Below are 22676 nucleotides of genomic sequence, written 5' to 3'. Positions count from 1 at the left end.
ACTGCCAAGTGCAACCACATCCAATCCCTTTCTGGGAGGCAACTGTTGGGATCAACTTTCAACTCTACTCAGTGCTATAACAAAAGCACTTGTAAGAGAGAATCACTACGGCTGCACTGGCATTGCTGTGTTGAAAATCCACTTGCACCACCCACAAAAACACAGCCTGAGTTTTCACAGTCTGTTTTCTGCCAAACTGTTCAGTAATCTGAAAGCAGGCCCTTTTATACAGGGAATACAGAAGCCACAGCCCTCTTACTCTCCAGCATGCTCCTATATGGCACCTAGATACCCTGATCTGTGGACAGATGCTGATAAATGTGTCCTGTTTTCACCAAATACAGCCTAATATCCATTGCTGCGTCTTTATGTGTGCTGTTTTCTTCGTGCATAACCAACCTATTCAAAACCTGAGTCACAAGCAGAGGCACATTATGAAAGGGCAAGCAGGATGTGCTACCACCTTTGAGTAGTCAAATGCAGGGAACAGCACAGACACGCAAGACATCATATGTACTCTTTTCAGGTGGAAAGACAATAAGCTTCCCACAGGAGAAGCATCTTTATAAAAATCACTAATCTAATGAGTCATTTGGAGTAAAAATTACCTGGACACAGAAGCTGGGTTACAGTGGCATTATGGGTCACTACCGGATGATCAAGATGAGAATTGTTTGGCCAGTGAAGGATGGAGGGGCATGAAGGAAAGAGATTGCTCCTAAGCTAGGCCTCATACTTTGCAAGAGTTCCTCAGCAAAAATAACATTTTGCAATCCATAGCACCATACAATCACGCCTTCTGAGTGAACACATCATCCACCAAAGAAAGAGGATGGGAAGTATTGTCTTATCTCTGACCTCAAAGATATCTCTGGAGAGAATACTGTCAAAATATCCCACATGATGATGGTCCTCTTCTCACATGAGACACCATTTTTTTCAGAAGAAAGGGTGCCTATAGATCTAGTCTTTGAGTGGCACAGACCTGGTGTCTAAGAAAGAATGAGCAACACCGAAACCTGTTTAAAATATCAAAACAAGCTACTCTGAAACTGACACTTAGGAATGTCTTGTCTCTGATCAATGACACTGGATCAAGGAAATTGTAGCTGGAAAACAGTAAAACAAACCGTTGATTCTGATGTATGCTTTTTATGAGACCTTTCTGTCAGGACTGCTAAGGTCTTTGCTACATACTATCAGAAATGATTTTTTTTTACCTGGTCAGCTTAGGAACAGGAAAAATTGCTTTAGCAACCTTGTTGTGCTCAACTCAATACCTCCATGTACATGAGATTCATCCTTAGTAAAGTAAAAAGTCAAACTGAAGAACAAGATTTCACATGGTATCAATATTCAACCCACCTTCAAGTATACCATTGTGGAACTTCCATTTATTGACTGCTAAATTTGTGTAAAAAAAAAAAAAAGGCAGTATTTTCTCTTAGCGTCATCTAAGAATCATCAACAGAATTATATAGCTCAGCCTATAGGCTTTGAGAGCTAAGCGCGTCATTGCTGAACAAAGACTACTTTGGGTCAGGTGGGTACCAAACAAAAAGACAAAAATGAGGCAAAAGGAGCAAAAGGTAGCCTAGATATGAAATGGAAGAATGAGAAAATATGCATAGTTGATGACATACATAGTAGTGATCTGGGGGAAGAATGTAGAGTACTTCCATCCCAACATTCTTCTCCAAATCTATATTTATATATATATATTTAATTTATATATATATATATATGTCAATCCTGTTGATTGACTAAGGTGAAGAAAAAATTGCCATTTTGCTGGACAAAGTGTGGACAAGGGAAGAATACTGGAGAGGACCAACAATTCATTTCAGCCACAGTAAGAGAACAAGGAAAGGATGAGTTATGCTGATAAATAGGCTAAAGAAAGAAAATACAGACTAGAAAAGGAGATTCTGAACCAGAGGAGAGAAGATGAACTACTAAGAGGGGTCCATTCCAAGGTGGAAAGAAGAACTGGGAACCCAGTCCAGTGGCTGCTGAAAAAGACATTACCAATAAAAGAGAAAGCCCAGAAGGACAGACCTGTAAGAAATGACAATATGAAGAAAAACTACATTTTTTTTTTAAACTGTTGATTTAAAAACAGCATATTATCCCATGCAGTTGACACTGCTGGTATAAAGTAAATAAACAAACTAAGCACAACAAACCCCCCATCATCACTAGGGAACCCAAGTCCTCTCATTTTACTGAATGCTGCTTCTGTTTCCTACTAGTGAAAAACAGCCTGATTGAAAGAGTTCCTTTGCAAATACTATCATTATTTTAAATCCTCTGGGAAATTCTTTTTATGCTCAAGTAAATACTGAATAATAACAATTTGCACTGATTTCATAAGAAATAGTAAATGAGAAGGGGGATAGTTGTAACTCAGGAAGGTAGTTTTTCTCACAAAATCAGAGAAGAGCTATTGCTGCAAAAATATTTTTAAAGTTCTTGTAGCTACAATACGAAAACTACTTCTCTGTAGTGTTCAAACCCTTCTGCTTTACTATGAAAGATAATACCACACAAATACAAGTTAATCCAGGCATCTGAACTGCTTTCTGTAACATTTCCATTACCCTTTCCATTTTTATACACACCAAATCTGATAAACAGAGATTATATAAAGAGAAATCTTTGGAGCTTTATAGCATGAGTATAGCAGAGACTAGTTTCTTTAAAAAAAAAATGTAATCCCAACACATACATACAGTCTGGTCTAATAATTAGTAGAAAGCTGACTTCTGACTTTTGTTAGGAAAAAGAAAAAAAATTATGTTAAAAGATTCTCTGACTTTGACTTTACTTTGTGCTAAATATCTTTAAATGCTTAAGATTTTAAAAGCTCTGTATCACAAATCATTTAAAAAAAGAAAAAAAAAGGAAAAAAAAGAAAAAAAAAAGGGAAATAAATCTCTGCTTTATTTTGTCTTTTTCCGTACTGACACTATGTTTGTTCCTGAGAGACCTGTCTGCCCAAAGAACAAGAATAAAGAAAGTAACAAAGAACAGAAATAGAAATCTCTGTTAGGATTAGGAGTAAAAACAAAATCTCAAAAGTATTTAAAACAAAATTATCACAGCCAAAAAATTGGATGCTCATCTCCCTGGGGGATGGGCACCAAAGACTGTCCAAAAGTTGATGCCAGGACCAGAAAACACAAGTGACAGAGCAGTAAACAGAGGGGATTGGTGAGAAAAGACTTGTAAAAACAACCTGTATTCACATTTGGAAAAGTGTGATGAGTTAGGTGCTGGCAACCACTTGAAAGATAATCCTGAAGAGCACTAGCTATCTTGTGAAGACATGCTGTCAAAGTTTAAAGTGCACTGTTTATTTCTCTCAGCAGGTAGATGAGCCTTTGAACATGGAAACATCTATATGCAATTCTAAATGAAATGCCCTTCAATATAAAAGTAATTGAAATAATAATCCTGTGGTCATCTAAATAGCTATCATCTGTATCTCTTGCACGCCATTAAAACCAGCTAAGTAATGTTGATCATCTGGCTGCAAGATGAAATGCTGAAAGGACTGGAACATGGAGTTGTATGGTGCAATTCCTACTGCAGAAGGAGGACTGCACACAGGAGCACTCCTCTAGCACAGGCCACTGGAAAAAATCTGGTGTTGAGGTAGTAGTAGATGACATTGTGTACAGGCAAGAGAGGGCAAAATGAAGGCCCACCCCTGCTCTGCCAAGCTATTCCATTAACCTTGCAAATTTGTCCTCATAACTGTTCTCACAGAGCTGCATTTTCTAAGAACTTCCTAGCTTACTTTTAAAAGAAAAAGTGTGAAAGGAGAAATTTAACCTGGTCCTTCCTGGCTTTCTTCAAGGAGCTGGAGCAGCTACCACCATATTCCATTCTGCGGGCATTAAGGCACAGGACAAGCTTTGCATGTTGAGCCAGTGTGTGACTGAGAGGACACGGTGCGACGAGAGTATTGGCACCTCTCTTGGAGTGAGCCTGTGTGGCTGCATAGCTATTTCCAGAGCTTGCTTTAGTCCATCCGCTACGACTGCTCTGAGAGTCTGCAAACATCCCCATGGGCCTGGCAGGGTGTCTAAACAAGGCTGGAGGGAAGTGTCACTCAGTCCAAGGCCTAGCAGGTACATGCAGTTTCCTCCCTGCATAAAATTACACTCATCAGCAAGGGCTGCAGAGCCGTTATGGGACCAATGTGGCCAACCTCAGCACTTGGATACAAGGGCTGTACCTTGTGTCCACAACAGGCCTGTGTGCAGATGGCACCACCACCATCATTGGGCGCCCTGGTCTCCTCACAGCACCCAGCATTCACCCGGTAGCTCTGAGCAAATGGGGATTGAGGTCGACAACTCTGAGAGTCAGGCAGCCAACAGGACAGGACAGCATACTTCTCTTTGGAAAGGGGATATGACACAGTGCTCCCCACCATCTGGCAAGTAAGGCCTGGGTTCGCTCAGATTAGTTCTTGCTGTCTGCACAGACCAGAAATGTCCTGCGGACCCACTGCGAACAACTGTGAGCGCTCTGTGTGGAGATGATAGCCTGTGAAAGGGGCTCCACCTGCTATCGTGAAGGACACAAGTTCTGCCCACTACAGACATTCAAACCTGAACTGAGGCTTTGCTGACTTCCAGAGCAAAACCCTGAAGACAGAGAATTACACAAGGATACTCACAGCAGAATCAGCTCTTCAGTTTGCTGCTCATTAGCCCAGAAAAGAAAAGCTGAAGTGCTGCTCCATCCCTCCTCCTCTGGTCAAATCCCTACCCTCTGGTATGTAGACAATGCATTTCTCAGCTACAGATGATGATTCTTTTCGGAATTAAGACGTGACGCTCCCCCTCGTCTAGCTCGGCTGTCAGCACGATGCAGTTGTCCCCGAGGTCTGCCGAGGAGCGCGGCAGCTCAGCAGCCGTCCCTGCTGACTGGCTTCTGACGAGTTTTTCCTGCCTCATCATACTACAAGCAGAGTACAGCGAGTCCTGCAGCCTGCAGGTGTCTCCCAGCAGAGGAAGCTGCAGAGCCCCTGGGGATCATGTGTGGTCCCCGAGCAGATGTTGACTTGCTCTTGGTGCTCTTCGTGAGACAGACCCTCTCTGATCCTGTCAGCGTGCTGAAGAACACCGACTATCAGAGGACGGCCGCACTCCCGCGCCTGCAGCTGCTCCTTTAACGTACAAAGGCAGGATTTCAAGTGAAGAGAAGAATGGGAGTCTGGCTGCAGTGTTTCCTTCACAGCTATAACAACAGATTGGAGGAAGCTGAGAGTTTTGGTGCCTGGAAAACTGGATTCTAAATCGTGAGAGGCTTTGAAACACCACCCCGCCCCCCAAATAAAACAAAAACCTTTGACTTCTCTCAGCAGGAGGGGGAGGGAGGGCGGATTTACCATGAAGACAAATCGAAGATGCAGAGCCCTGCTAGCAGTGAGTCTGAATCTGATGGCTCTCCTCTTCTCCACAACAGCTTTTATCACAACCCACTGGTGTGAGGGCACGCAGAGGGTCCCCAAGCCGAGCTGTGGGAAGGAGAAGAAGACAAACTGCCTCAACTACAGTGGGAATGAGACTGCCAATGAGACAAACCAGAATGTGGTTCATTACAGCTGGGAGACAGGAGATGACCGCTTCCTTTTCAGGTATTTTCACACTGGGATCTGGTACTCCTGTGAGGAAAATATCAATGCTTCTGGTAAGTGTAAAACAACTTCCTTCCAGCTTGTGTTGCTTTGTGTTTGGCTTGGCATAATAGACAAGCTGTTCTATGCTGTATCTTAACGCAGATTTGCCCTGCAGACAGAGGCAGAAATTTAACATTTTTTTTTTTTAAACACAACCTGTTTCCAGTGAGAGCAAAGATTTGATTGTTTACCTGCTGGCTGATGTGGGGTCTGTGCTCTAAAGCCTGATGAACCTCTGATAAGCAATATGTGTTCCCCCTCATTGGGCACTGCAGCCAGAGACTGGCCAGTGCTTCTCTTCTGAGAGCGGCTCCATGGAGCGCACAAAAGGCAGCGGCTCTTAGTTGTTATGGAGATCCTGACATTTATCCCATCTAATTGCAGTTGTCCCCTAAATAACCCAAAGGGCAGTGGTCTGAATGACAGTGAAAGCACAAAGCTCACTGTTTTTATCAGGCTGTAGCCTAGACATCCTCATTTCTAGTATCCATAAGTAAATGAGTACTCACAAATCCTTCCTGGTGGCTGGATTATATATAATATATATATATTGAAGTAGAGTAGCGAAAAGGTAGTTAAAGGACAGAACTGGGCACAAGAAAGCTTATTCCTGTGCCCTGCTCAACTGTTTACTTACTGAGAACCACAAGAGAAGACATCTCTTCAGCTAATCAGTAAAATCATTAGAAAGAAATCTCTTTCTGTACCCTGGAATTCACCAACAAATGAGCCACTGGAGGATGGGTGGAAGGCAGACCCTACTCCCAGAGCTGTCTGGTAGAGCTAGCATCCAAGTTCTGGTTTGGAAGAGCTTTGCTGCCATTGTCTAAGGAGTGGATCAGGAGGTTGGTCGTTCACCACTATTTGGAGAGAAGAACAGCTAATCATCCTATGTGTCTCCTAAGAGACACAAACCTCTGTGATAATGGGAAGTTTATGGGATCTGGTAAAACACTGTAAGTGTGTACTATGAAGTGGGGCAAACTGTGAGCAGCGCACAGTCCATTTCAAAGTAACACCCTTGACATTAGAAAAAAGACTACTTTTGGAAATATTCTCAGGCCATAGCAGACTAAGTGAGCAGCTTAAGACCCTCCAGCCTTTTGAGCATCGTAGCTGGGATTGGCACAATCAAACGTGCCTAAGTTTCTGGCAGACATTGCAAGCTTTCCAAGCCAAGCTTTATGTTCAGGATAACTTGTAATTCTGTGACTCTAGCCCATTCAGAAAACTGAATTATCTTTGTGTGAAGAGAAATACAGTGCTCTATTCTGTACTGAGTACACAAAGCTGTGCTGTGGTGAGTGATTTTAGGAGGTAGCTGAAAGCCAGCTTTAGAAAGTTATGGTGAAACCAGGAGAAAGAAGGTTGTTTCTCCTCTCCAGCACACCACTACAGCAGCCACATGTGTGTTTCCTCTTATTTAAAACACTAACTTGCTGAAAAAGAACATTTCAATTAGCAGACCAAGAATGACTAAACTTTAGAACCCAATCAGATATAGGGATATATTGGCTTAGACAGACAACTGCCTTGTTCAGGATTTATAATAGTGGGGTTTTGTTTGTTTGTTTGTTTGTTTGTTTTCTGGTAAGGACGGGAACAGTGTAATGGACACAGATTTAAATTTGGTCCGCAGAATGTCCACATAAAACAACCAGTCTTAGTCCAGACTTTCAGGTTTCTAGTACCTATGTACTCTAGTGCATTGTCATGGCCTTTTGCAGCCTAATTGGCAGTCATTTCATCTAAGCTCTAGGGCAGTAAGGCCACCAGCCCGCCCCAGTCCAACAGCACTCGGTCATTGCTTATACATACAACTCCTCTGCTCTGCACACCTGTGTGTAATCAGCTCCGTAGGCTGGTCACACTGCCCACAACATGCTTACAGACTACACTTCTGTAAGTATAACAAGTCATATAGTCACCATGTTGTTAATAAACACCCTAAGGATGCCAAGAGAATGTCAAGAAAATATCACTTAGCACACAGACAGCAGTGTATTAAATCAGTCAAAATCACTAGCTTAAATGCACTTCATACTTCCAATAACACTTTTCTTAAAGTTTTACCAATAGCGTACTGAAAATGACTGCGTAAGAAATTTAGCCTTGGTACTCTCATTAGTCCTCCATTGCTCCTTAGTCCTCCATTGCTATAAGTTACTGACTCCATAAAGTGTCAGCATCTTCAGAACACCCTTTGTTCAGTTCGCAGTAATATGTCCAAGATTCTCACTCAATCCGCATACAGAATGTACCATCACCAACACGTTGTATTTAGCCAAGTGCTGTTCCTAACAGGTGTTGTAAATTTACCACACTGCTAACACTGTTATTCCGTGTCTTGGAGATCCTTCACTCTGGGTATCAATACCACATATTCCATACACAAAGCACTATTCTGAAGGATCGACCCATGACATTCCCATAAATATACTGTTTGCTGAACACTCTTCTTTTAGCCCCACCTGATGTCAGCAACAACCTTCATCTAGGCCCAGTCCTTTCAGCAACCAATCTATCTTCTCAGCTCTGTCAGCAGTACACATGGGCACAGACTATGATCAGTGCCATTCCTATAGTTCCTCACATATCCCTGATTCCTTGCTGCAGATGTTTGAAACAAAGCAACATGAATCCCACCTGCAATTCCAGTAATGCTCTGTGTTGTTGTGATATTGTCAAAACAAACAAACAAACAAACAAACAAAACAAAAAAAAATTGAGTGTCTTCCCTTCTCACTGCTTATCTGAAAAGTCCGTTAAGATTACAGGTGCAGAGGTGCAAAACCATGCCATACGCTGTCCGTACACAGACTAGCAAAGCGTGCTTTCATCATGCTGCAGGTTTCTAGGTTTCACTAACATCTCTAACAGAGATGGAATGTTGTGATTATTTCTGAAATATTTTGTGAACCTAAAGTGTTTTGTTTTTGTTTTTGTTTTTGTTTTTTATCCAGCGTGCTTAGGACTGCTGAAGTATCTGAAAAACGTTTTGCACATGAAAAATAAAATTGTGAATTCTAGGAAAAAAAGGGACTCAAGCATATATATTCCATTTGTGTGTGCGTCCTATAACTATTCAGCACAATTTCTGACTCAAAAGTATGCTGAATCCCAGTCTAGTAAAAAGGGAATGGAGGTTCTCCCTTTCAAGAGTGGGTTCAATGCTTTGGATCCCAGGCAGGTAGATGTACCTTCCGTAAGAGCAATACCTCTAATTTCCAGAAGGGGATCAAGCTAAAGCATACCCTATCAGCTGTATAGCTCATGCTTGTCACGAGTCCCATTCTGCACTTAGACGCTCCACAGAGTGCTTGGTGCTGTGTTCCAGGTTATGAATTCCTTACTATGGCCAGGTGACTCAGAGCTGAGCTTCCTATTGTTTTATTTCGTTTTGAGTATGACCTTTAGTACATATCTTATTTCACACCTGCTGTCTGGGTCTGTGCTTGTGTCAGTACTGGACACTTCACAGACTAGTGATGTACTAATAGCAGCAGGGATAGAAAAGATTCAGTGGTAAACTAACTGGTAGATATTCTGACTCAAGAATGTAAATAACATAAAATAAATAACACATGAAGTAGCCAAGGTGGCATACCTTATCTTATTGAGAACTAGGAAGCAATAACATTTTTGCTCATTAGAGAATTTATTTGATTTTAATAGAAATAAAACATAACTCAGATCTTGTTTAAGTGGCTAATAAGTAGGCAATCTCAGTAATAACATCCACATTTCAGAGGGAAAAGCAGCATAAGTACAGCTGTCTAGGTGCCCTTTAAGAGTACTGTCCCATCAAATAAAAAATGATCCCTTCCATGTTGCTTGCCATGCTCCACAGAAGCCAAGGAGATAAGGGATGAGTATACATAGTCTTGGTTTTATTCTTGGAATTAAATTTTAAGCACAAGGTGTCTGTAACATTTTGCATTCTCTGTACTACCACATATTCATTAGCACTCTTTAAGGAGTAAATGGTAGAGTGGAACTTACACAATATGTAAGGAGGTATCAACGTGGGCCACAAATAAGGACAATAAATGCACATTTGCAAGATCCAGAGAACTAGAGAGGTGTATCCTGCAGTCATGAATAAATCTCTAACATAAAAAGACAAGAACTTGCCATACATTTTCACAGATCCATAGCAGTACTGCTTCACCCTTCTCTCCCCCATGATGTGATAATAAGCATACGTGACTCACTGTAGGCAGCTGTCCAGGGAGAGGGAAACACCTTGTGAATTTATAATTAAAAAGCAAGAGGAATTGGGAATTATTATTGGATTACGAGAAATGTAATATAATTGTCATTACTGAAACCTGGTGGTTTTATTCACATGACTGGAATGTAAAAATTTCTGGTTACAAATTGTTTAGGAAGGAAAGAGTAGGTTAAAGAAATAGAGGAGGTAGCACTCTATATTGAAGATACAATTTCCAGTGATGGAGAAACTGAACTCAGGGGACCTGGATAATTTTCATCTGAGAATGTTGAAATAATTGTAACATGAAAATGCAGCTTTAGTAGCAAGAATCCTTATTAAGTCTGCATATTTCTGTATTCAAAGAAGAAGACTGGAAAAAATTATACAGGCCACTTGACCCAACAACATTAGGACAGGTTTTGGGGAAGTACTCAGTACAGGGCAACAAACTGGTTTTGTCAAAGCTAGGCTTTTATCAAAGGTGGGCTTTTATCAAAGGTAGAACTTTTAACAAGATGAATACCTTCTTGGATAAGAGTAATGCATTACACCCAGGCTATATGGATTTACATAAAGTATTTGATAGGATGTCCCACTGAAAATTCTTTACAGAACTACAGACAGCAGAGAGAGTGGTAGCAGTGTGGTGATAGATATAGACATACTTCCAGTGGAGAATGCCAAATAGCCAAAGCATCTTCAGGCTGGAAAGAAGCCACAAAGTACAGAGAGCTATGACGGGGATCAACAGGGAAGGACAGAGTTAAATCTGTTTCCATGATTTGTGAACTTGAGGGTATAACAGACAAATATTCCTTCCTAAAGAGTTCCCTGCCATGGAATGTCTTACTAACAAGATTATTTGAGAGCAGCTTCCAGCCAGGAAGCCCCCAGACTAGCGATGCAGTACTGACACCAGAAGGGGAGTACATGGGTGAAATCACTCTAAACCTGCTCTTTTGCTCTTCCCTAAATATCTGCTAGTGAACGATGATACAAAGTGGAGCAGGTAGAAATTTTGCTCGAAACTGTGGTGAAGATTTTATCATGTAATATTTATTTTGATGGGGATAAATAGAGAGGCTGTAAAATCATTAAAGAGCAGTCTTACAGGGAGGCTGTGTCAAGTAATATAGAAAGAGAAGTGATCACTGTGGAGATGAGATGTATCTAGTGGTCCTCAAATTTGGTCTTGGGAAGATTCTGTTATTGCAGGGATTAACAATATCCAGGGAAAAGAAGTAGGAACACAATTCATGTCATATAATTTCTTAAAAAAAAAAAAAAAGGCAACATGGATCCCACAGCAAACGTGGACATTAGCAAATTCAGATGTCTGTGCCTAAACTAATCAACATCATCATTACAGTCAGTAGAGAGTAATGAGTATTTCTCAGGACATCTCAGTACTTATAGGAATCTTAATTTGAAGAGAACAATCCTACTTTAAATGGATTCCTTACATATGCTGTGACACAAAGTCTGGAAATATTGGCATTACAGAGGAGAGATTTATCTCCCTAACTAAAAATGTGAGCTAGAGGGAGTGAGAATAGTATTCTATCAGTATCCTGCTCTATGTGAGCAGGGTAGTAAGAATAGTATTGAACTAATTAAAATAAAAAGAAATTTAAAAACACCAACCTCTAAGGAATAAAATTCTGTGAGGTCGGGGGTACTTATCAGTGGTAGGCAAAAGATAAGAAACAAGCTGTGGGTCAGCTTTTGACAATGAGGTGACTGCAAACTGTCAATTGCTGCAATATAAAGGAAAAGTGTTATCTTATGGAAGAATCAGCACCAGTGCGCATTTTGTTAACACCATAGGTAGGGTAAGAAAAAGGGGGAGTGTGAAATAGATGCACAGTGGGATTTCTAATGTAGTTAAGGAAAAGAGAATATCCTTCAAGGAAAGAAAAGAAAGAACGGTCCTCTTTAGAATAACAAATTAAAGATCAAGAGGGGATATGATGATACCATAGATGTATACACACACACACATACGTGCATGCACATATTTAAATATCAAGAAAAGAATATGAGTTAAGTAATTAGTCATTGAGAAACAAAATGAAAATCCAACAAGTGGTTCCCAAAAAGTGAGTCTCTGGAATTCACCTCCACAGAGGGCAGTGTGAGCAAAGGAAACCAATGGGCAGAAATCCATACCTTTTAAATTCACAGAAAGACCTGCATGAAAAAAGAGGAGTATTTCCATCATGAGGAAGCTTGGCATGAATACTGCTTAACTGATTTGTTTGTATCTTAAGGAGGTCTGAAAGAAGGCATCTTGGTTTGACTGCCTTTTGCCACACCATGTTTATATTATAGTAAATTATATTGCATCCATACTTTAGGGTTTCCACTGGTCACTGATGGGAGCCAAGGAAAAAAATAGTTGATGCATGCCATGTTTTCTGGAGGGTTTTATGCCTTCTCAGAAGCATCAGAAATTGGCTGCAGCTGGAGACTGTGCAAGGAGGGTGCTTTGCTGCTGTCCACATTATTACAGCTTCTCGGAATCTAATTGTTATGGCTGTTCATGCACTGAACATTAAATTGATGATCTAATTTGGGATCAGAAGAGAAATCTCCTCCAGGTTAGATAACAGGAATGGTAATGGATTTTTGGCTTCCTTTATAACAGAGGGAGAAGGATCCATTTCAGAAAAGCACCTGTGAGATCCTTTTAACAAATCCTGGGTTTTTGCTTGTAGAATAAGGTAGTTCTGGCCATAGGAATTTAAGCTATATGAAAAGAGTCCTCGCATCTGTTTGTCTTCCTCACGATAACTCGTTCTCTTCCTGTGGTACATGACAGCTGTGCTTTCTGTTGTGGTCATTGCTTTGCAACAGACCTTCAGGTTTTTATAGGATGACGGGGAGGTTTTGTGTCTGTGGTACACTGGGAATTTTGGATTTGAATTCCTCCCAGTCCTGCTAGACAGACTAGCTCTATGAACATCTATCATACAAATAACGTGGAAATAAAATCCCTTCATGCTGAGACTGCTAACAGAGTAAAGTAAAGGCAATGCATCACTCCTTTTCTGGTATGTTATTCTGTGTTTTATGAGCAAAAATTATGTTTCTTCCTCTTCAGATGTGTCAGTACTCAACCATTTAACCCAGCAGTCTGGGAGGAGGTATTTGAGGGGCTCTCCTGGTTCCCTGTAAATGGAATAAACTTTAAAGAAGTGGAAGACCAACACGTGGCTACTATATTTCAAAGGAATGGTCAAAGGATGGTCAAATATGACCATCTAAATAACAGACACTTACTCCAATGCCAGTTACTGCAAAATATGAACAGATGCATTCAGGACTACAGAAATAAAAAGGAATGGAATATCAACTGTCATGGCATCCTCATGGTTTTTAAATTACACCAGACTAAATCCTGATTTTAAAATTCTCCTTATGTGGAATTAACAGAGCTAAAAGTAGGTAAAATTAAAAACTGGCTTACTGACATCTCATAATGGGGACTTATCAGGGAATAGGGACACTTCTAGCAGGATCCTCTGTTAATCAAGTTTTGGTGTAACATTATTCAGTATTCTTTTTGGTAATCTAAACGGTTATATAAATCTTTGCTGATCTAGCTTGCCAACGATTTAAAGACTACAGAAGGCAATAAATAATGAGAAGCAGGTGTTATTACTATGGAATGACATGGCCTGTAGAATAGTCACAAACAAAATTCACTTTCAGGTGTTCCACTTTGCATTTGGCTTCATTACAGGGCATGGCGGGAGGGAAGGGTATAAGCCATGCTTACAATGTGGGAAAATGCTTGGGAATCAAGGTCACTCCACCATGTTCAGACTCACTAGATTTGGAGAGACAAAAACACCACATCATACTGTCATTCAAACTGATTTCACTTTGCATTACATGACCAAACAAAAAATATTAAATGAGACACTGTTGCAAAGTTCTTACGTACAAGCTTGGAAATTAGGTTCACAAAAACAAATGCAAGCACGTTTTCTCACTTTATTATTATTATTATTAATAATAATAATAATAATAATAATAGGATATTCTTTTGCAGTATACTGGGCATCTTACTTGCTTACTTGCTTTTTTTTTTTTCCCTTACATCTCAACCCAAAAAGCAACCAACCATCTTTGGGTAGGGAAAGTGGAGAAGTTTTTGGAGCAGGCAGCCTGAATCACAACAGCCAAGAGGAACAGAGAGCAGACAGATGAACAAGCGAGGGAAGAAATACTGTTATAGTATATATATAACTGTATAACTATATATATATAACTGTAAAGAAGAAATACAGGTCAACGTAGTACAGGTTCTGCCATTCAAGGTCACTTCTCCTCCAGCAATCATTTTGCCTCTTACCTACAGTCACTTGCGTGTGTTTCAAGCTACAGCCTCAAGACTCATGTTCAAAGCAACATGCTATGCCATCATAGTAATACTCTGTTCTGACTTTGTCTTCTTCTACATTTTTAGCACACATTAGCTTTTGATGTTTTCATTTTTTGGAGTAATCCTATCCGTGAAATGGAGTTTCCTTCTTTGCTCTCAGAGACTTTCATCTCTGCCTGCCTTGCTAATGTATTTCTGCAGCTAGGGCATAGATCCAATGCAAATACTCTGGTTGGGCGTTATCTGGAGAGAAGTTCTGGTATGGTTAAAAGAGAATCCACACAGAACCACCACTAATTGGAAAGAGTGGGAGATACTCCTTTGATCTTTGCTAATCACCAGCCTGAAGGGAACTGCTAATACACTCACATGAGAAATTGTAGAAGACATGTCATGCATATATACAATGAGGGATATATCACTGACATGTTCTGCCAAAAGCATAATTTCTTAGTCTTTCACAGTCTTTCACAGTTTCCTGGGAATACCTTATAGTCCCACAGACAACGGACCCTCTGATATCTAGTATGTTTTGACAGATTTACATTAGTAAGGTCACTCTTGTTTTTAGAGTACTGTGTCACAAATAACAGCAAATGGGAACTGTACAAATGGTAGTTCTTTGTCCTGAGGTCCCAGCAGAGCCAGTGAGTAGGAGACCAACCTCCACTTCTCCATCAAGTGGAATGACACCTTGAAAGAGATGAGTTTCTTACAGCTAGTGAGACTCAAAGCAAGGTTCAGAGTTTCTGACCACAAAGCTGAACACATAATAAGCGCAGTGTGGCAGACTGGCACCTGTGGGATGAACAGGCAAAAATTCTCATTTTACCATTGTGAGGTTTGAAATGCTTAACGTAAGTCAGTACTCTGCCTGATTTAATCTTTCCTAGGTTATAAAGTCAGGTCTAATTTGACATCAGAATCATTGAAAGCCTCTCAGCACCATTGATTTGTTGGTTCTCCCAATCACTTAGAAATCTAAACTGTTTTCCAGCTCCCCAAATGTACACACATCTATATGTATGTACATGAAGGGCCACTCAATCCTTCAGGTCTTACTAAGTTATTCATATGTGTCTTGAGACTTGGATGTGTTTCAGTTAGACACGATTTGAGAGTAGCCTGTGGATAAGTTTGCTTTCAGATACTGTGAAAGATTTTCACACTACTTAGAGTTTCAGTGCAGAAAACACAGTTGCCATGGCACATAGTCTGACTCAGCAAAGCCACACTGGTTCATTCCCTGCTCTGCCTGCACCACAGTTACCTACTGCTCCAGGGAAGCAAAGGGGAAACTCTGGAATGAGGATTTTGCCTCTCTAATAAGATTATTAACATTTCTTTGTGACTGTGTGAATTGAGGAAAAATGCATGACCAAAATGAAAAAGTGGAAAGCTTAAAGAAGTACTCTTCCACTGTAAAAGGTAGAAACTTCTAAGAGTTCAAGTTTGCTGAAAGAATTGGAGAGAAATGACAACTTGGAATTTGGAAGCAAGAGAAATGTTGATGGGCAGCAGCTATGAATGACAGCTTTCAGAGTGACAGAAAACAATTATTTTCATAGTTCAATACATATTTAAGTGTAACTCTGCAACAATTGATTTATTTTCCAGAAGAAGATACTGTCCCATCAAGATCAACAGAGTCAACTGTAAAACGTTGATTTTGCAGATTAAGACTTGATTCTTCATTAGAAAAAAAATAAAATCAATTAAGTGCTTTGTCTGGTATCAGTTTAATCAAAACTGGAACATTTCACTTGTTAATTAACCTGATACGGCTTACTTTGAATGAGCTCATTAACCTGTATTTTCTCTAATGTAGTATTTTATTTCACTGAAGTTGTGTTTCAATCCTCATCCTCTTCTAGGCTGGGGCCCCTGGAGGGTTATATCATTTTTTAGACAAATACAATGATTTTGCTCTCAGTAGATGATGTGGAATCTCATTAGAATCACATGATTCCAGATATAGTTGGAGAGAGAAAGACTTGTAAGGGCCTATTAGGGAAAAAAAGGGGACCTTGTCATTCATAGGCTGGGAGCCAATGTTTCTAAAAAGGAATACTGTTTAAATTAAATTTAATCATTTAACAGAACTGTACTTTTGAACTCATGAAATTTTATGCAGAGTAAGTGAATACAAACAGCTTTTTCTTTTCTTTTTTTCCAAGATGAAAAGCAGAGTTATAATAGAGATCCTCTTTTCAGTCAGAACTACCACATTTCTTTTAAGTCACGTAGCTTAACTAGAATATTTTAAAGCAGTGCAGTTGGAAGACATACCAGCTAGGATTTTTCAGAGTTATTTTTTATTTTTCTGCCCTGGATATTAATGAGGCATTTATCACTGGCTCAGACAGGAAAGAATTCAGGAACAAGAATTCAGGATTCAGGATCAATAAATAAGATACAGGACACCGACTTCTGGACCTTGCTATGGCAATAGCTGTTATGAACTTAGAATATTGTCTTAAAGCCTATGCTTTCCATGTGTTTTCTGCCCTATTCCTGATTTCCAGCCTAAACCACCAGCTTGGTCTGGACAAATCCAGCCATTGTCATGCAGTGTGGTGTCCTGAAGACAGAGAAACTGTTCCAGGTGAGGGTGAGAAATCTGAATTCTCCAGCTACAGAGTGCGAAAGGAGTGAACAAGCCATACATTTTAGGCAACTGGTGGAAGAAACAGTAGAATACACATTGGTCTCAGGAAGACTCAAAGTCAGCATGAACATTGAGCTTGGAAGTACATCTGTGTGCTATAGTTTAGACCCAGTCTATGTGCACCTCAACCCGCCTTTCCAGCTGTCCCATATAGCTCTGCAATTACTCTCTAGTGTCTACCACTTCCCCATAAAAGGATGTCAGCCTGCAACCACTTAGGAAGTTGCAGCTAGGTGCATCTGACCTGTTGCAATGCAGTTTCATTGTGTCAATGACAAGATGTGCATACCATAAGGGGAAAATAGCTCACAGCCCTGAAGCTGATACACTGTGCAGTCCTGACAGCTCTGTGGGGCCCTGTTTGTCTTAATTTTCTGGCAGGTTTGAATTCTGGGGATCTGGAATAGCCACTTCTCTTTCTTAGCCTTTGCTTTCAAATTATTGTTCAGGCTAGGGAAGTGCAGATGCCCGAGGAAGGTATGAGGAGGCAGCATTTGCCTCCAATACAGTCAGAAGCAGCTCAGCAATCTGAAGTGTGTGTGACACACTGAAGTAAGACTCTTCAGTGGAGAAGGTAAGGGAGCAGCTCTGCTAGGTCCAAGTACTGTGGAGAGGGTGCTGTCTGGGAGACTGGCCTGCCAGTGCCACTGTATGGCCCTGTGTCTGCACAGGAGGGTTCAGTGGTACTTCTAGTGACTTATTTGAGGTGCCAGGACAGGCAGGTGACCCCTTCATCACTTCTCAGCAGTGTCCTGCAGTGCCTACTTCCCATCCCTGCAGCATTCTCACTCTTTACCAGCTCATTTACCCTCTCCAGAACGCAACACTGCCAAAAAATGCCTCATACTTCTTTTTTCCTGAAATGATTTTTCAGACGTGAGACAATTTTAATGACAAGCGTGTGCCATAAGCTTGGGAAGGCTAGAAGCTCAGGGCTTCTGACCATGTTATGAGCAGGAGGAGAAGCACTATGTAAAAAGTATGGGCCTCAGTGACACTGCAAGTGAGACAGTGGGATCATCTTACGCTGCCGAAACTTTCTCTCCCATTCCCACGGTCTGACACTCACACTGATGGATCCACTTCTTCCCATACACTGCTTCCTAGGAATGCACAGAAACCCAAAGCCAAGCTTTCTTCAGAAGAAACCACAGAAGAGCTGGAAAACATTCGACTTCTGTGCTGCGGGTGCTTGCACAGCTGTAGAGCCATGAAATGGGATGAGTCTCAGTGAGCCTGTCTGAGGAAATGCTATGTGTGCTCCTGGTAATGGAAGCTGAACCCGGGGGACTTCCAGACCCAGGGGATTTCTCCTCTCTTGCCTGTTTGCTGCTCCTTTCCTTTGTAGTTCAGGCTGAGTAGGTACTCAAGATGCAGGTGCACATGCGCACACAGAGAGACGTGTGTGTGACACTTACGTGGCTGGCCATACAGACCAGCCCAGACAGAGATGTGCCTTTACAGCACCCACAGAAACACCAACAGCACTCCATCAGGTAGCTCGTGCCTCTTCCTCCTTTCTGACTGAGCAGGTTTCAAGATCACTAGTGAAGCAGTGCTCACTCCTTTCCTCTGTAGATGCACAAGCACATCACACTCATGGTCCCTCAAATATTATCATGGGCTGTAGGTCTATGATCTGTACCAAGAACTCAGGGCTGTTACCCAGCCACCAGCTGTGAGCGTGGGTCTTTCCAGATATGTCTCCTCCTCCTCTCTGGCTGGTTCAGTTTGAAAATCCCTACTAAATTACAAATGCACACACATGCATGTATGCAGGATTAAGTTACATTAATCAACTAGGGAAAAACACAGACAAATGTCAATGTTTCCAGTTGCTGGTACCTATAGGCCACTACGACCTATGCCCCCTTCTCAGGAAGCCCAGCAGAGATGCAACTGAACTTGTGCAGAGCCAGCATGCTTAGGAAGGAATGCATTTGCCGGGGCTTGCATAGATGACATCATAGGTGATGTTTCTACCTCACCCTTGGGAAGCCATGGAAGAAGCTGGTACCACAGGTGTGCTCCTGTTGATGTTCAGGTGATCAGTCCTCTCTCCTCAGCTTCCAGCAACTCCCTGATGCTGCTGAGCTCCAGAGAGCTTCACATACATGGCACGGCAGACAGTGTTCAAGCCAGGTCACACCTCTTCTTTCTACATAAGTTAGTTATGTACAGGAGAGATCACTCTCTGGCTTTCTCCTCTGTCAGAGTCACTGAGACAACTGGGTGAGGGTAGGTCTATCAAGAGGAGGAATCTTAGACACTGTTCTTGTTGCATCCCTAAATGCTCCCTTTTCTGTATTCTCTAAAGACTCTCCCAGAGCCTGGTTATGAGAAGATGCATCTGGAAAAGGGCAGCACAGCAGGATAAACTCTGCCAAGTCTAAAATTAAGCTAAAGAGGGCTTAAGAGATCCGTTATACAAGATATCCAAAAATAACTTAGAGTAAATCCTAAGAGGAACAGTGAAAGCACTACTGACATCTTCAGTTCTCAGTGAGATGCATGTCTGCACACTCAAGTACGAATGAGCTCTGAAAACAACACCAGTGGTTACCTCTGAAAATGGAGGAGGGGTTCCTGTGCTCCAGGGACAGGAGGAACAAAGGGAAGTGTTCTTCATCAGGAGCTGTTTGTGTAGTTCCCAGCACAAGCTTTAGCACTAAGCCCAGCACAATCTAGAAAACAGCAGCTGGATGTGAGGCAACCTTGCTCTCCTTGTCCTGCAGACTACATTTAGAGGAAAACACGATTGTACCACTAGCTTCCTCAGTACCCAGACATACCCAAAAGGCTTTGTCATTATCTTACCCTGTATCTAAAAGGCGTCCTGTGTCTCCAGCTCTCAGAATGTTCTGTTTTCTTTCTGTAGTAGCAAATGCCATTCCCCTTTGGCTGTCTTGGGCAAACTTGCTGGAGAGTTGGGTAGCTGTTAAAGGTTTCCAGTCATATGGCTTCAAATTCACTGCAGCCACTGGGGAGACATGACTCAGTAAAGTCAGGTTCAGATAAAATTGAGATAAAATAATAGCTTACGTCTGAAAAGAAGTAAACAAAGAAACAAACCAAAACCAAAAAATGCAGGTCCATGTATATAGCATGAAAAATCCTGCTTAATTTGCTTATATCATGTTTAAATTTAAAGGTCATTCTCCCTATATTACTTTGCTTTGATGTCAATATATTCTTGACAGACATCATGTCCTATAATGTAATCTCTGGATGAAAACGATTCCTACTTACAGCACAGTATCTTTTATAGTCCACCTACTTGTCTGGACTTCTTGGTCAGGGGCCTAAAGTACACTAGGTGTGAAAAGAAGTTGAGGGAGCTGGGCTTGTTCATGTCCCTACAAGTATAGGAAGGATTGCTACAAAGATGCCAGAGCAGCTAGAGGAGTTCAGGTTGGACATTAAGGAGCACTTCTCTAGAAGGGAGGTGCAGCCCTGGGACCACAGCCAAGGAGAACCTCCATCCTTGGAGCCACTAGAGATGAGGTATCTTCATTCCTGAAGTATTTCAAGATGTGGCTGGGCAAAGTCACAAGCAACCTGATCAGGAGTTAGCGACTGTCCTACTCTGAACACAAAGCTGGACAAGAGACCTGCAGGGTTCCATCAACACAGTGCTACTGGGCTGTTATGATTTCTGTGATCCACCAAGTATCTTTCAGTCTGTCTGTTCCGAAACTTACTCTTCTGACATTCCTTCTGCTCAGGTGTGGACAGCCCAATCTCCTTGTAAATAGAGATTTTGCTTTGATAAGTTGTGTTTCCTTTTCTTGACTGTCCTCTTAACACCTGGATTGACAGAGTACAAGTCCTTCCCTCTGCCCTGGTGATATTGAAATGTTTGTTTCAGGGTCACGTGAACCTTTTTTATAGCAACTTACACATAGACAAAGACTACAGATTATGTACACAGCACATTTTAGCATATTTAGCACAGGTTTACAGCAGCAAAAAGTAAATAAAAAGTAGCAATAATAGCATTAAAATAACAGATAACTATTTCATCACAGCTATCATTTGAATAATTTCTTTTATCTCAGTCCTGCCGACAAAGACATCAGAAGAATTAACATTTTATAGTGGTTTGTACATATAATAGCTACTCAGAAAAAAATTGCACACTGACTTCAACATCACTACAGCATTTCACTTCTTATTCTTTTTTAATGGCTCACATTTCCTAAATTAGTCTTTTGTCTGTGCAACTAGAAGTGTGGAAAAGTAATAAAAACTTTAAATGTCTTTGCATCACTTCAAGTCTTAAAGGGCAGAATGGATTCTTCTCCATTACCTCCAGCAGGCATGCCATGCTTTGATTCCTTGAGGCAGGGCAGGCAGGGTATGGGGCAACTTGTAATATATTGAAAGAAAAACATTCATTGGATGGATGCACCTAAGCAGAGGAATTATTTTATAACTTCTGTGATTGCCTGAAGAAGTAAAAAGAAAGGTCAAAACATCCATCTTTAAGATACATTACCTGCTCAGAAGCAATATGTTTCTCAAGAGTTCCTGCAGAAACTGAGGTAGGGTCCTACACAGAGAAACTTTAATTTACAATGATAAATGGATGGAACAGCCACAAGGCAGAGGGAGTGATGTGGGGCTGTGTGACGGTCATGGCAATGAATTTGTCTGCTTTTTTAACAATGGGTTTAAAAAGGTCTGAAAATGCTATGCAATTGTTTAGCTTGCTTTGTGCTTCATGTTTTGTCTGTCATAGTCACTGGTGTCATATCTAAATTAGAGCCTGATTCGTGCCTTCTGGAAGACTGGGGTGAGTGAGGCTTAGACATCTGGACCAGAGCAGTCAGAGTTAGACAAATTCCTTTGTTTGGTCCCCCCAGAAAGATGATGTCTATCTCTCCAGTGAACTAGTACTAAATGTCAGGTTCTTGTGGAAAATGACTGCTTCTTTGCTTTCTGCCGTAGCATCAAGTGCCAGCTGGGGTTCCAAGCTGATTCTCAGTTTTTAATGATAACCTTTCCAAAACAATCAGCTGACAGTGTGAATCCAGTCTTCTCTACAAGCAAGACCAGCATGATTTTTGTTCTTCTGCTTAGCTTGTTCCCTGAGAACATGCTTCCATGGGTTGGCTTATAAAATAAAGTCAACCATTCTCTGCTCACTCACATTCTCCCTTGCATGAGGAGTACAGTGTTTGGGGCACTGAGAAAGTGCAGCCAGAATTTGAATGTTGGGCCTTGTACAAGAAAGCCAACTGAATGCCCCCTTAAGGGCCCTCAAGTTGGTCCCTCAAGTTTGTTGCAATCAAATCTATTAACATTCTTAGAAGTGAAGTACAGAAATGTTGTCCAAATGAACTAAAATTCTGAAGACCTTTTTCTATCCTTGAGCCATTACATAGGACTTTGGCTAGAGTTAGATTAGCCAAAAACTCATTCCTCACTTTTCACTCTCAAACCACAGAAGTTACCCCTGTCCCAATGACATCTCCACCAGGAATATAATTAATACACTGTCTTTGCTTTTGGAGTCCCTCTTGCCTTGTATTCTCAGGTCGTGTTCAAGTAATGCCACCGTCTTCTCTAAAACATGTACAGATGCCAGCCAGTCAGCCATCCCTAACTTTCAGCTGTGTCTTGGTTGGAACTATCCAGGATTGCTGTAATTGTAAGTTTTCATATTCTTCTGTAGCTCGTGCACATGTTGCTGTGACACCTCCTC

General features: G+C 41.2%; 1 protein-coding gene across 3 annotated transcripts in view; it reads left to right on the top strand.

The window, feature by feature from the left end:
- Window positions 1-4652: 4652 nt before the first annotated feature.
- Window positions 4653-22676, top strand: part of GSG1L (GSG1 like) — a 65374-nt gene continuing 47350 nt past the window's right edge. Inside the window, exon 1 of one of the 3 annotated variants that reach the window (XM_080557323.1) lies at window positions 4653-5706. In XM_080557323.1, the coding sequence (XP_080413449.1) occupies window positions 5406-5706 (301 nt within the window). In that variant the 5' untranslated portion in view covers window positions 4653-5405. The remainder of the gene's footprint in view (window positions 5707-22676) is intronic. The other 2 variants (XM_080557322.1, XM_080557321.1) reach the window with 2 other exon arrangements.

The sequence above is a fragment of the Anser brachyrhynchus genome (genome assembly GCF_964034855.1).
Source record: "Anser brachyrhynchus genome assembly, chromosome: 15".
Taxonomy (NCBI): domain Eukaryota; kingdom Metazoa; phylum Chordata; class Aves; order Anseriformes; family Anatidae; genus Anser; species Anser brachyrhynchus.
The sequence above is the reverse complement of the archived record's forward strand: the minus strand, read 5'-3'. Positions and strand labels throughout refer to the sequence as shown.